Source organism: Pan troglodytes, chromosome 9 (assembly GCF_028858775.2).
Source record: "Pan troglodytes isolate AG18354 chromosome 9, NHGRI_mPanTro3-v2.0_pri, whole genome shotgun sequence".
In the NCBI taxonomy this organism is placed as follows: domain Eukaryota; kingdom Metazoa; phylum Chordata; class Mammalia; order Primates; family Hominidae; genus Pan; species Pan troglodytes.
Window position 1 is genome coordinate 73,985,498 of NC_072407.2, and position 15,170 is coordinate 74,000,667.

At 41.3% G+C, this 15,170-nt stretch overlaps 1 protein-coding gene across 2 annotated transcripts in view; it reads left to right on the forward strand.

The window, feature by feature from the left end:
- Positions 1-15,170, forward strand: part of RNF121 (ring finger protein 121) — a 68,273-nt gene that overhangs the window by 20,579 nt on the left and 32,524 nt on the right. Inside the window, exons 2-3 of one of the 2 annotated variants that reach the window (XM_522099.6) lie at positions 7,713-7,750; positions 11,232-11,373. In XM_522099.6, coding sequence (XP_522099.2) covers positions 7,713-7,750; positions 11,232-11,373 — 180 coding nt within the window. The remainder of the gene's footprint in view (positions 1-7,712; positions 7,751-11,231; positions 11,374-15,170) is intronic. The other variant, XM_001174543.6, reaches the window with a different exon arrangement.

Consider the following 15,170-nt stretch of genomic DNA (forward strand, 5'->3'; position numbering starts at 1 on the left):
CATGGTGAAAACCCCATCTGTACTAAAACTACAAAAATTAGCTGGGTGTGGTGGTGCGTGTCTATAATCCCAGCTACTTGGGAGGCTAAGGCAGAAGAATCGCTTGAACCCAGGAGGCCAAGGTTGTGCCACTGCACTCCAACCTAGGTGACAGAGTAAGACTCCATCTCAAAACACATGCACACGGCCGGGCACGGTGGCTCACACCTGTAATCCCAGCACTTTGGGAGGCTGAGGTGGGTGGATCACGAGGTCAGGAGTTCAAGACCAGCCTGGCTAAGATGGTGAAACCCTGTCTCTACTGAAAAAAAAATACAAAAAATTAGCTGGGCATGGTGGCACGTACCTGTAATCCCAACTACTCTGGAGGCTGAGGCAGAGAATTGCTTAAACCTGGGAGTCAGACATTGCAGTGAGCCAAGATTGCGCCAGTGCACTCCAGTCTGGGCGACAGAGCAAGACTCCATCTCAAAAACAAAACAGAACACACACACACACACAAAACTCACACAAAAAACCCAAAAACAAACAAAAAATATAAAAAAAGAATTCTCTAGCTGTATAGTTGATCAGTCGTTAGTATGAAAGGATCAGCTGAATTGTCTGAAATGCTAGGTTGCTCAGCCAAAGAGGTGAAGGATTGGGTTTCAGAGTTTAGGGCCCTTTACAGTTAGCAGATACTTGAAGCCAGGGTGGGAGGCCGTCCTCTGAGTGATAGATATTTTTGATGTATGCATATGGTAGTCCCTTGGTAGATTTTTATTGATATAGCCAGGCACGGTGGCTCACGCCTGTAATCCCAGCACTTTGGAAGGCCGAGGTTAGTGGATCACTTATGTCAGGAGTTTGAGACTGGCCTGGCCAACATGATGAAACCCTGTCTCTAGTAAAAATACAAAAATTAGCCAGGCGTGATGGCTTGCACCTGTAATCCCAGCTACTGGGGAGGCTGAGGCAGGAGAATCGCTTCAACCCAGGAGGTGGAGGTTGCAGTGAACCGAGATCATGCCATCGCACTCCAGTCTGGGCGACACGACAGAGCAAGACTCTGTCTTAAAAAAAAAAAAAAAATTGTTGACATGATTTGGTAGCATCCAGTTATACCTCACCACTCTAAAGGCATCTTACTTTTTTTTTGTTTGAGGCGGAGTCTTGCTCTGTCTCCCAGGCTGGAGTGCAGTGGCGCAGTCTTGGCTCACTGCAAGCTCCGCCCCCTGGTTTCACGCCATTCCCCTGCCTCAGCCTCCCCAGTAGCTGGGACTACAGGCGGCATCTTAACTTTTAATTCTGTGGTAACTAGGGAAACTATAGCAGTTTTGAAGGCCAGAGTATTATAGCTCACTCCAGAACTTTGGAGTTAGACAGATTTTATTTGAATTATTATAGCATTTTAGCTGAAGAATGCAATAATGAGGCTGGGTATGGTGGCCCACACCTGTAATCCCAGCACTTTGGGAGGCTGAGGTGGACGGATCACCTGAGGTCGGCAGTTTGAGACCAGCCTGACCAACATGGAGAAACCCTGTCTCTACTAAAAATACAAAATTAGTTGGGCGTGGTGGTGCATGCCTGTAATCTCAACTACTCGGGACGCTGAGGTGGGAGAATCGCTTGAACCTGGGAGGCAGAGGTTGCGGTGAGCCGAGATTGTGCCATTGCACAAGAGCAAAACTCCGTCTCAAAAAAAAAAAAATGCAATAATGAAAGTCGTCTAAGCCAACTCTCTCATTTTATAAATGAGGAAACTGAGGCATAGAGAGAGGTACCCTATTCATTGACATATAGCAAGTAAAGACCTGTGCCAGATTAGGATGTACATTATTTTTTTCTTCACTGAGAAGGGTATTTTGTTGCCCTGAACCAATTTTTTGGGGTGAAAAGTGGGAGCGAGATATAATCCTAGCCCCTGCAGAGGGTAGTCCTCTGTAGTCCTAGCTACTTGGGAGGCTGAGGTAGTCTCAGCTACTTGGGAGGTAGTCCCAGCTACTTGGGTGGCTGGGGTGGGAGGATTGCTTGAGCCCAGGGATTTGAGGCTCTAATGTACAATGATCATGCCTGTGAATAGCCACTGTACTCCAGCCTGGGCACTATAGCAAGACCCTGTCTCTTAAAAAAAAAAAAAAAAAAAAACCATGGACAAAGGCTATGAATAGACTTTTCTCCAAAGAAGATACACAAATGGCCAAAGAACACATGAAAAGAAGTCCAACGTCATTTAGCTGTCAGGGAAATGGAAAATCAAAACCACATTGAGATACCATTTCATAGTCACTGGATGCTTTAATCAGAGATTATAAGTACTGGGAAGGATATGGAGAAATTGGAACCCTCACACAGTGCTGATAGGACTGTAAAATGGTACAGCTGCCGTGGAAAACAGTTTGCTAGTTCCTCAAAAGGTTAAACAGAGACTTACCATATGATCCAGCAATTCTGCTTCTAGGTATACACTCAAGAGAAATGAAAACATATATTCACACAAAAATTTAAAGATGGATGTTCATAGTAGCATTATTTATAATAGCCAAAAAGTAGAAACAATGCCAACGTTCATCAGCTGATGAATGAATAAATAACGTGGTATTTATACGATGGAATATTCTTTGGCAATACAAACGAATGAACTACAGTACATGCTACAAAGTGGATGAACCTTGAAAGAATTATGCAAAGTGAAAAGAAGCCAGTCACAAAAGACCATATATTTATGATCCCATTTATATGAACTGTCTAGAATAGGCAAATCTATAGATAGAGACAGAATGTAAATTAGTGGTTGCCTTGGGCTGCAGGGAACATGGAGAGTGACTGCTAACTGGCACATGATTTTATTTTGAGGTGACAAAAATGTTCTCAACTTGGTGGTGATAGTGGCACAACTTTGTGAATATACTAAAAATCTCTGAATAGTATACTTAATTTTTTTAAATTTTAAATTGACAATTTATATGTTTGTGTAAGTTTGTGGGATACAGAGTGATGTTATAATTTATAAATACATGGCCAGGCTCGGTGGCTCATGCCTGTAATCCTAGCACTTTGGGAGGCTGAGGCGGGCAGGTCACTTGAGATCAGAAGTTCGAGACCAGCCTGGCCAACATGGTGAAACCCTATCTTTACTAAAAATACAAAAATTAGCCAGGCGTGGTGGCTCATGCCTGTAATCCTAGCTACTCAGGAGGCTGAGGTGAGGGAATCACTTGAGCCTGGAAGGCGGAGGTTGAGTGAGCTGACATCGCGCCACTGCACTCTAGCTGGGGTGATAGAGCGAGACTCTGTCTCAAAAAAAAAAATTTCATAAATACAATGTGGAATAATTAAATCAAGCTAGTAACATATCGATCACCTCAAATACTTAACATTTTTTGTGGTGACTACATTTGAAAATTCACTCTCAGCAATTTTGAAATGTACAATATTCTGTTATGAACAGTATTAACCATGCTGTGCAATAGAACTCAAAGAAAAAACATATTCCTCTTGTCTGAGATTTTGTACAGAATAGTACATTTTATTTATTTTTTTAGAGACAGGGTCTTGCACTGTCACCCAGACTGGAGTGCATTGCTGTGATCAGGGCTCACTGCAGCCTCAAACTCCTGGGCTTAAGCAGTCCTCCTGCCTTAGCCTCCCAAGTAGCTGGGACTACAGGCACATGCCACCACGCCTGGCTAATTTATTTATTTTTTGTAGAGATGGGTTCTCGCTGTGTTACCCAGGCTGGTCTCAAATTCCTGGCCTCAAGAGATCCTCTGCCTCAGACTCCCAAAGTGCTGGGATTACAAGCATGAGCCACCGTGCCCAACCTCAGAATAGCACACTTTAAATGGGTGAATTTTATGGTATGTGAGTTAGATCTCTGTAAAGTTGTTAAATAAAGAGTCAAGTGTACAGATGCGTATGGCTGTAGATGCAATTTGTGAATGTGAGTGCTGGGATGTAGTAGCAGTGCTTCTCAAACTTTAATGTACATATGAATTATTTCAGTATCTTATTAAAATTCAGATTCTGACTCAGGAGGTCTGGGATGGAGTCTGCGATTTTCTGTTTCTTAACAAGCTCTCAGGGTACTCTTGGTGCTAGGCTGTAGACCACACTTAGCAAGGCAGTAGAGGATGTTTGTTCTTCAATAAATGGGGTCTGTCTAAAGAGCCTACTAGAGACCAGAAGGATTTGGCCAGAGTTTTGCAGTAAGGCAGAATGTGGTTTGGTGAAAGAAAGGGCCTTAAGGGACAAAATGAGCAGCCTGCCTACAGATGCAGAGATCATAGAGTTTATGATATTTTGGGGGGACAGGAGACCTGTTTGTGGGGATACGTTAGTGAGTCCCTGAGTCTTTTGAACCTAAAAAAAATGTAGCAGTCAACTTCTCATAATTTTTCATCTTTGCAAAATGTTCTCTTTCCCTCTGCCTAGCATTTATTTTTGGTTTAATGTCTTTCAAATCTGGGCATGACTGGGGGCCTTGTGAGATCCTAGTTGGGGAGCAATTGGCTAGCATTAAGTCACTGTAGGTCTTAGGAGTTGGATAAGGGCTCATGAATCAGTAAGTATCCTTATCTTGAGAGCCTTACCTAATTAGCTACCTGAGCTTTGGACAAGGTGCCTTCAGACTGGGTTAGTGCTTGGCCCCAAATGAATAAACTCCTTAATGAGGGAGCAAATGAAGATGCCTTTCCAGATGGTACAGGTTAATTATAGCCATAGTTTACTCCTTCCCTTATTTTTTTTTACTTGAGCAGGAAGACTGGTTTGGATGTAACTTAAATAACCTTTTTGGTCAGGAGGCAAATATTAAAGCCAGATCATGTCTTACTCTTAACATTTGTAGTACTCCATGAAGTGCTAATGATCCTCTAAGCCTCAAGTCTAGTCTCAGCCTTAGTGCTTGCCCTTCCGAGCTGCCTTCCCTGAGGCTCTGACAGCATTACTGTCCTCTGCTTCACCAACATTCAATTATCTCTGGCCTCTTCTAGTAGTTTTAAAATATGTCCACTTTGCCAGGAGGAAAGGCAGTGAAATCACTTGATCACCTTGAATATACTTTCTTCATAGCTCTATAATGAAGTCAGAAGTCTTATTTCTCTATTTTCTAGATGGAGAAACTAAGCCATAGACAGTAGCATGCTTGGTCCATTATGTCAAAGAGAGGCACCTTCATGCCTGGCCCAGTATTCCAGATTTTCCTAGTTTCCCCCTCATTGGATTTGGTTTCTTGAACAGGTAGTTGCTTTGTTTTGTTACATAGTTTTTAACATGATTTCCCTGGTGTCAAATGAATACTCCTTTCCCTGATGCTTATTAGTTATTTTTCAAGTGTTTGTTTACTCTGTACAATTTAAGCATCTCCAGGTGAGGTGCTGGTTTGTCAGCATACTTGCTTCCCTTAATAAAGAGAATTTTCTTCAATTCCACAAGTACTCATTGAGGGCTTAATATATGCTCAGCTCTGTGCTGTTCTCCTCGAAAGACATAAATCACTATAAAGTGTGTCTTGGCTCTGAGGGAACTAATATGTTCATGGGATGGAAACAAATAAACATAAACAGGGCCAGGACTAGGGTGAGGGAAACAAGGTGCTAGGGTATAAACTTTAGAGAGCCATTCACTCTTAAGGTCCTGCAAGTGCAGGGTAGGTACCTGAGAGTGAGTGCTTCCTTAAATTTTGAGCCCCAGGTCTCTTGCTTGCCCTATCCTGGTGCTAGAGACAAGCTGTTAGACCACTTAGAAAGGATGTCTAAGATAACATGAGACTGAATGACTAACATAGAACAGTGCTTCTCAAATTTAATGTACATATTGATCACCTGGAGGTCTTATTAAAAGGCAGATTGTGATTCAGTGGGTCTGGAGTGGTACCTGAGATGTTACATTTCTATCAAGCACCCAAATGATGCTGATACTGCCAGTCCATGGGCTACACTTTGAGTGAAAAAGAGAAATATCCATGCTGGAGAAAGGCAGAGGACCAAATTCCCTAGGCTAGGGAATCAGGAAAGTTGCAGTTGGAGCTGGGTTCTTAAAGGATAACTAGGATGTAGATAAGAAACAAGCAACAACAACAACAACAACAACGAAAAATAGGGAAGGGCATTGTAAGTAGAAGGAAGGGTATGCAAAGGCCCAGAGACAGAAATGAGTCCCACGTGTCTTGGGACAATTAATAGACAGGCTTGGTAAGATGCAGGTCCAAGTTGGAGAAGAAGAAGAAAAGAGTTTTGACATGTAGCTTGAAACCTGTGCATGGATTGTTATTTAGAAATGTGATTCATAATTGCCTGCTCAGGTACCTCCCATGTGTCCCCTCAGAGTATCTGACCTCTATCCTTCTGGGAGATGAAGGCCTGAGTCAGGGCACCTGAATAAATTCTGTGAGGCAGTGTGGGTAGGAAAAGGAAGGAGGAATGTTGACTTCATTACCTAGATTGGTTAGGCAAAGTCCTGGTAAATTTATTTTTTGACTTAGCTGGGAGATGTAGCAGCTGGAAAGGCCACCTTCAATAGTGATGGGCATTTCCAGTACACATACATAAAGGATGCCTGGTAAATATGTGCTGATTTGACTCAGTAGTAGAATGGAGTTCTACCTGTGTTACTATTTCAAATGTTCAACTTATGGGACTTTCCTGACGTTATCAGAACGTGGGTAACAGGACCTTGAACATCTTAAGTACTAAAGGAATGGTTGTTGATTGATTTGAGTATTTCTAAGGCCTTGTCTCTCTTCTGTAGATCAGATCAAAGAACATTTTCAGCTCAATTCAGTATAAGAATGCACTGAGTGACTTATGTACTGAGACTTGGGTATGCTTCTGTATGACTGCAAGGAGGTAGAAGACTTGAGCCCTAAACTCAAAGAGTATAGTATTATTCTAGAGCAGTGGTTTTCAACTAGGGGGATGCTGTGGCAAGATACAGGACACCTTCCTCAACAGGGAATGAACCACCCTAAAATATCAGTAGTGCCAAGGTTGAAAACAAGCTCTGAAAAGATAAGACTACCAAATAGAACGAGAACTTTGAAGTCGGATGGCTAGTGATATCGCTAGTTAATAGCAGCAGGGCAAGAACTAAGTTCAGTTTGCCCAGGTCCAGTGTAGCCTAGCGGCTACCATAGGGCCATTTAGAGTCACATGGTGTTATATCTAACTCTGTCTCCCACTAATCCTGATTCATACTTTTTGCTCTAGCCATACTCAATTGCTTGTGTACTATGCAATTTTATTCCTTCCTGTCCATTTTAGTCCCTTTGCCTGGAATGTATTTCTCTTATTTCTTCTTCTGGATAATTCACATCTCCTCCATAAAGCCTTCCCTAGTCTAAAACACCCCAGACTAGGTTAAAAGGTTAAAAGGCAAGGCACCTCTTTGTTCTATAGCTAGTCTTTATTATATAATAGATAAATTTTCTGTTTACGTCTGTCTTTCTCACTAGTCTGTGAGCGTCTTTGGAGTTAAGGATTCTTGTCCTCCTCTGCCCTTATTGCCTAGCACAGACGTGCAACACATTCAGTCATAGACATGAGTCAAACTAAGCGGTTAAAGAAGGGAGAGATCAGTGTGAAATAGAATGGTTGGTAAGGCTTCATAGAGATACTAAGACTTGAAGCTTCTGTAATTCCTTGAAGATACTGATAAATGTGTGAGCACCTTATATTGGCAGGGACAGTTTTAAGACAGTAACGGATTTTTCTGGTGGTGTCTTTCTACAGGTTGATATGTCAGATCTCTCTCCAGAAGAGCAATGGAGGTAAGTGTGGCAGTTCGGGCCCTGCAGTCTAGGAACTGCAGGTTAACCCAGCTAATTGAGTGATATGTCTACCCATTTTGCTTTCTTGTCAGTAGGAGGCAGTGGCTCATGACCAGTAGGACTGGTCTTTTGGGATCTCTCTAAGTATCTGGGTTGCTCTCTTAGTCTTGAATGTGTAAGCAGATGATTGCACCAAATCATCTATCTGGGTTTCAATACCATTTCTACCATTTACTAGCTGTGTGATTTTTGAGCAAGTTACTTAACTTCTCACAACCTTTCTTTGCCCCATTTGTAAAATGAGGATCATAACAATATCTATACCTCATAGAGTTGTGAGGATTAATATATGTAAAAATCTTAGAAGAGTGCCTGGCATGTGGTAAGCTTACAGTAAGTGTTAACTGCTTTGAAGATGATTATCATTAACATCATCATTATTATCCATGATACAGGATGGGGAGCTCTGGTTAAGAAAATGGGAGATGTATCTTCTGTTCTCAACTCTGCAACTAACTTGTTTTGTAAATAGAATGAGCCGTCATATATCTTATAATGATTGCTCATCAGTAAAAGGGTTTCAGAGTGCCTGCCCCACGAACTTCACAAGGTGACTGACCAATGAGGTGATATCAACCTTAGAATTTAATAGTGAGAAAAAACCTATTGATTTTATTTAGATTAAAACTATTGACTATAAAAACATAGAATGGCAAAAATACCTGTTCACATGACAAACCCAGTGTGATTTTAGGTGATTTTAAGCTCAGTATGAACCAGTTGTGTACCTCAGCTACCAAAATATTCTGAATAATTTAAAAGATGTTCGTAGAAATATGCTGTCTGCTGTAAGAGAGGTGATAGTGCCACGGTGATCTGCTCTGCTGAGGTCACAAATATTTTGTTCTAAGCATGGCATATTAAAAAGATCTTTAACTGGATCATGTGTAGAAGAAGGCAACCTGGATTAATAGTCTTCATATCATGTTATATGAACAGTGGTTAAAAGATCTAGAACTGTTAGCCTCAAAGGGCACAGGAAAATAGTGGTAGGAACAGGATGGTTTTGTTTTGTTTGAATAACATCATGATAAATCTTTGAAGGGGTGGCATTGGGAAAGAAGAGTCGATATGTCCTTTGTTGTTATGGAGTATCAGATTAGGTCTAATGGACTGAAGCTATAAGAAGATAGATTTTTTTTTGTCTCATTGTCAGAACTGTCTTTAATAGTCAAGGTATATTGAGAGGTAATGAGCTTTCTGTCCCTAAAACATTGGGATTTTATTCATTTATAAGCAAATATTAGTACCTGCCCAGGTGTGGTAGCTCCCACCTGTAATCCCAGCACTTTGGAAGGCCAAGGTAGGAGGATCCCTTGAGCCCAGCAGTTCGAGGCTGCAGTTCATCTAGCCTGGATGACAGAGCGAGACTCTCTCCAAAAAAATAATATATGTATATGTACCTACAATGTGCCAGACACTGCTGGTTCTAAAATAGATTACCTTAAAAGGCATGTGTTCTCAGCCAGTGGAAGTATTCAAGCAAAGATTGCAAAAATGATTTTTGCATTGGATGGGAACTTGAACTGGATGACTTCTCTGGTCTTTTCTAGATCATTCTTTGACTTCATTTTGTGCACATCCTTTCACTGATATGTTGTCTGAGAACAAGAAACTTATCTCTTGCTATCTTTATAACTCCTCATAGCCCTTAGGTGTTTTTAAGTGTGCTCTACCCTCTTAGCCTATTCTCACAAGAACTCTTGAGTCAGGCAGAAAAAATGGGACTCCTTTTGACAGATGAAGAAATTGTGATATACAGTTGTGAGGTTAATTGGCCATGGCCATATAGGTGGGTCTCAATCTAAGTTTCAAACTCCCAATCCTATTCTCTTTCTGTCAGATTCTCCCACCCAGGGTAAAGTTTTGTGTCAGATGAACCCTTAGGTGCTGAGGCTTACTGACTGGCATTTGGCTTCCCACTCTGCCCACCAAGTTTTCCCCCCTTACATTTTGTTATGAAAAACTTTAAACACATAGAAAAGTTGAAAGAATTGTACAGTGAACACCTTTATACTTACCATCTGGGTTCTACACTTTTTGTTATATTTGCTTTATTGTTTATAATTCATCCTTCTGGGTTATTTTTGCTGTTAATGTTTAATTGCCCATGGAAATTCCATGAAGACACTATTTATGTTGTCCTTTTCCTCCCTCCTAAATACCCTGGTGTAATGGGAATTGTATAAAAGCTTATGACTCAAGTTACATTTGTATTTGATTTTATTATTTATTTAAATTTGCCCTTTCCCACACGTTCTGATGTATTTGATTTTCTCTCTAATTCCTTCTCTTCTCTCTCTCTTTTTCTTTTTTTTTTTTTTTGAGATGGAATCTCATTCTGTCGCCCAGGACGGAGTGCAGTGTTGCGATCTTGGCTGACTGCAACCTCCACCTCCCAGGTTCAAGCGATTCTCCTGCCTCAGCCTCCTGAGTAGCTGGGATCACAGGCATGCACCACCACACCCGGCTAATTTTTGTATTTTTAGTAGAGACAGGGTTTCGCCATGTTGGCCAGGCTCATCGTTAACTCCTGACCTCAAGTGATCCTCCGGCCTCAGCCTCTCAAAGTGCTGGGATTACAGGTGTGAGCCACCGCGCCCAGCCTCTAATTCCTTTCTCATTCCTCTCCTTTGGATGACTGTGACCCAGAGTGGTAGGAGTGACTGTTATTAGAGCAAGTTTTTAGCCAGTATTAGCCAAGGGAATCACTTGCTGCCAGTCTTTAAGACCAGCGAATGCCAGCCTTAGATTAATAAAAAGTTTCCAGCTGTACTCTCTAGTTACTAAACTTCCTTGAGCCTTTGAGGAGGCTGTTTACCTGTGGATACTGAGGGTAAAGTCACTGTTGGATTAGTATAAAGTTGAAGCAGTCCAGACTTTTTAGGCTTTAACTAGTCTTAAGGATTTCTGACCCTGGCAGAGAGGGTGGAATGAATAAAGCAAGACTTTAATCCTGGAATCAGCACACATTTGCAGCGTTACTCCTTTACTGCTGTCATAAATATTGGTGACTAAGCGTATGAGACTTTATGGCTATAACCTCTTTGGGTTACTTTCTCGTTCCAGCATCAGGTTGAAATAGGCTTGAAATGGGCAATGATGCAGGTTTCTCCTGGGACCTCCTTCATGCTACAGGAAAGGTGTCAGCTGTTTCTTCCATGGGGGCAGGCAGCAGGCCACTTAGCTCTAATTCCAATATCTAGGCTTGGTTGCTGGGGGGTCCGTAGAGCCTGTATTCTATCTCGACATGCCTGTCTGTTAGGGTGTGTGTCCTAGCCCCTAATTTGTGTGGTACTCTGCAGCTATGAAGCAGGGAATGTGTTCTGAGCTATGTACTGGTGGGATATCCCTGGAAAGCACTGTCCCTTTATCACTACAGCATCCCTGACTTGATTCACCCCATGTGTTTGGCTTTCAGGGTCGAGCACGCACGCATGCATGCCAAGCACCGTGGCCATGAAGCTATGCATGCTGAAATGGTCCTCATCCTCATCGCAACCTTGGTGGTGGCGCAGCTGCTCCTGGTACAGTGGAAGCAGAGGCACCCACGCTCCTACAATGTAAGCCACTTTGCTTCTTACTTCTTTGTCTGTCAGTCATCAAGAGACCCTTCCTAAGTATTCTAGGTTCCAGCCTAACCCAGGCCACATGGAGGTGGAGAAAGACAATAACAATGAACTTTATGTATGAATGATGAATAGTGTATTGGCGAGTGTGTGTCTAAGGGTCAGGTGATTCAGAGGGTGAAAAGGATAGAACATAAGACTACGTTCATAGGCAGAAAAGATAGGTTTTCCCTTCGAAACATTGTGGGACAGATTCATGAAGGAGATAATCATCAGGAACTATTCAATTGGAGAGAGCAAAGATGAATTGACTGGGAAAACTAAGCATCTCATGAATCTTACAGGATCTAGATTACACTAATCTAAATTTTTTTAAAGAAGGATCGGGTGTGGTGGCTCACGTTTGTAATCCTAGTACTTTGGGAGATTGAGGTGGGCAGATGGCTTCAGCTCAGGAGTTCAAGACTAGCCTGGGCAACATGGCAAAACCCTATATCTACAAAAAATACAGAAATTAGCCAGGCGTGGTGGCATGCGCCTATAGTCTCAGCTACTGGGGAGGCTGAGAGGTGGGAAGATTCCTTGAGCCTGGGAGGTCAAGGCTGCAGTGAGTCGTGATCGTGCCATTGCACTCCATCCTGGAGACAGAGCAAGACTCTGTCTCAAAAAAAAGAAAAAGAAAAAACAGTAATGGTTGAAATTAGGTGGGGAAAATGACATACAGAAAACAAATAGCAAAATGGCAGAAGTTAATTCTTCCTTATCAGTAATCACTTTAAATATAAATGGATTAAATTCTTCCATTAGAAGACAGAAATTGGCAGATTGGTTTTAAAAATCCCCTCATTTATCGATATGCTGTCTATAGTAAATTCACTTTAGGTGGAAAGACACAAGCCAGGAGTAATCCCACCTATTGAGGAGGCTGAGGTGGGAGAATTGCTTGAGCCAGGGGATTCAGTAAACTCATAAATGAGTGAAAGCCCCCTTGGCATTTCTGTGCTTATATGTAGAAATATTTTTAATTATATAATTTTGGCTAATCTGCAAAGATTTTTTTTTTTTTTTTGAGACAGAGTCTCGCTGTGTCGCCCAGGCGGGAGTGCAGTGGCGCAATCTCTGCTCACTGCAAGCTCCGCCTCCCGGGTTCACGCCATTCTCCTGCCTCGGCTTCCCGCATAGCTGGGACTACAGGCGCCCGCCATCACGCCTGACTAATTTTTTTGTATTTTTAGTAGAGACGGGGTTTCACTGTGTTAGCCAGGATGGTCTCGATCTCCTGACCTTGTGATCCGCCCACCTCGGCCTCCCAAAGTGCTGGGATTACAGGCGTGAACCACCGCGCCCGGCCGATTTTTACAACCTATTCTGAAGAAAGTGAGTATGCATATATGCACTGCAGTAATTTTCAGTAAGAACTTTTTCCTTAAGTGTGGAATCCTTTCTTTAAACATTATCTTAAGGAAAAACTCAATCTGGGAAACAGTTAAGAGGCTGCTCTGCTTGATATGAAGGTTGGGTAACCCTAACACACCTCTGCTTCCCCCTCTGAAATCTCTAGGACTCATCATAGCACTGTTAGAAAACCACTGATGTGTTATTCATTAGTTAATTCTTAACAGGAAATGTGTCCGTGACTTAATGAGGCCAGTTGTACTAGGAATGTGCAGTTTACTTGTTACTACCACATCCTGTAAACATAATGCTGAATTTTATTGGTGAGAGGATATGCTAACATGATAGCACATCTTACACTGAGAAACTTAAACTCATATCTTTAGAAAATAAGAAAAGAAATCTACCTAGGAGTGGAATTGCTGAGTCATGTGGTAACTCTGTGTTTAATGTTTTGAGGAACTGAGAAATTGTTTTCCACAGAAGCTGCACAATTTTCCATTCTGTCCTAACGTGGGTTGGGTTTTCATTCCTCCACATTCTCATCAAGACTTCTTACTTCTTTCACTCCGTTTTTTTAAAAATTTTATTTATTATAGCTACTTTAGTGGATGTAGATGTCATTGTGGTGTTGATTTGTATTTCCCTAATGATTAATGATGTTGGGCATCTTTTCCTGTGCTTATGGGTCATTTGTATATTTTCCTTAGAGAAATGTTTGTTTAAGTCTTTGCCCAATTTTTGGTTGAATTTTTTGTCTTTTTGTTAGGTTGTTAGAGTACTTTATATAATCTGGATAATAGACCATTATCAGATGTATGATTTTAAAATATTTCCTCACATTTTATCGGTTGTCTTGTCACTTTATTGATAGTGTCCTTTGATGCATAAGCAGTTTTTAATTTTGATGAAGTTCAGTATATCTATTTTTTAATTTTATGGGTTGTGCTTTTAGTGTCATATCTAAGAATCCATTGCCAAGTCCAAGGTCATAGAGATTACCCTTATGTTTTCTTTGAAGACTTTCATAGTCTTGGCCGGGTGGTGTGGCTCAAGCCTGTAATTCCAGCACTTTGGGAGGCTGAGGTGGGCGGATCACAAGGTCAGGAGTTTGAGACCAGCCTGGCCAACATGGTGAAACCCCGTCTCTAATAAAAATACAAAAATAGCTGGGCGTGGTGGCACATGCCTGTAATCCCAGCTACTCGGAAGGCTGAGGCAGGAGAATCGCTTGAATCAGGGAGTTGGAGGTTGCAGTGAGCCAAGATCGCACCACTGCACTCCAGCCTGATAACAGAGCAAGACTCCTTCCCAAAAAAAAGAGTTTTATAGTCTTAGCTCTTACATTTGGAGTTTTGGTCCATTTTGAGTTTTTGTAAATGGTGTGAGATAAGAATCTAAGTTCATTCTTTTGCATGTGGATAGCCAGTTGTCCCAGCATCATTTATTGAAGAGACTTCTTTCTCCATTGGATGGTCGTGGCATGTGACGACCTTGTCAGAAATCAATTGATCAAAGATATGTTGGCTTATTTTTGTACTCTCAGTTTTATTCCGTTGATCTATATGTCTGTTCTTTTGCAGGTACCACATTGTTATAATTACTGTAGCACTGTAGTAAGTTCTGAAATTGGAAAGTATGTTCCTCAACTTTGTTATTCTTTTTCAAGATTGTTTCAGCTATTCTGAGTCCTTTGCAATTCCTTATTAATTTTAATATCAACGTTTCCATTTTACAAACAAAAGCAGTTGGAATTTTGATAAAGATTGGTTTGATTCTCTAGATTGTTTGGGGAAATGTTTCCATCTTAACAATATTAATCTTCCAGTACCTGAACACAGGATATCTTTTCATTTATTTGGGTCTTTAATCTCTTTCATCAATGTTTTGTAGTTTTCAATGTACAAGTCTTGCACCTCCTTTGTTAAACTTATTCCTAAGTATTTTATTCTTTTTGATGCCATTGTTAATGGAATTTTTAAAAATTTCCTTTTTGAATTATTCATTGCTAATATATAGAATTTCAACTGATCGTTTTGTGTTAGTCTTCCAACTTTGCTGAATTTATTAGCTCTAATAGTTTTTAAAGTATTTTTTTAGGATTTTTTATATATAAGATTGGTCATCTGAGAGTAGAGAGAGTTTCACTTCTTCTTTTCCAATTGGATACCTTTTTTTTTTCTGAGACAAGGTCTTATTCTGATTGCCCATACTGGAATGCAGTGGTGCAGTATGGCGATTTCGGCTCACTGCAGCCTCGACTTCTGCAGGCTCAGGTGATCCTCCCACCTCAGACTTCCAAGTAGCTGGGACTACAGGCGCATGCCACAGCACCAGGTTAATTTTTTGTATTTTTGGTGGAGAGAGGGTTTTGCCAGGTTGCCCAGGCTGGTCTT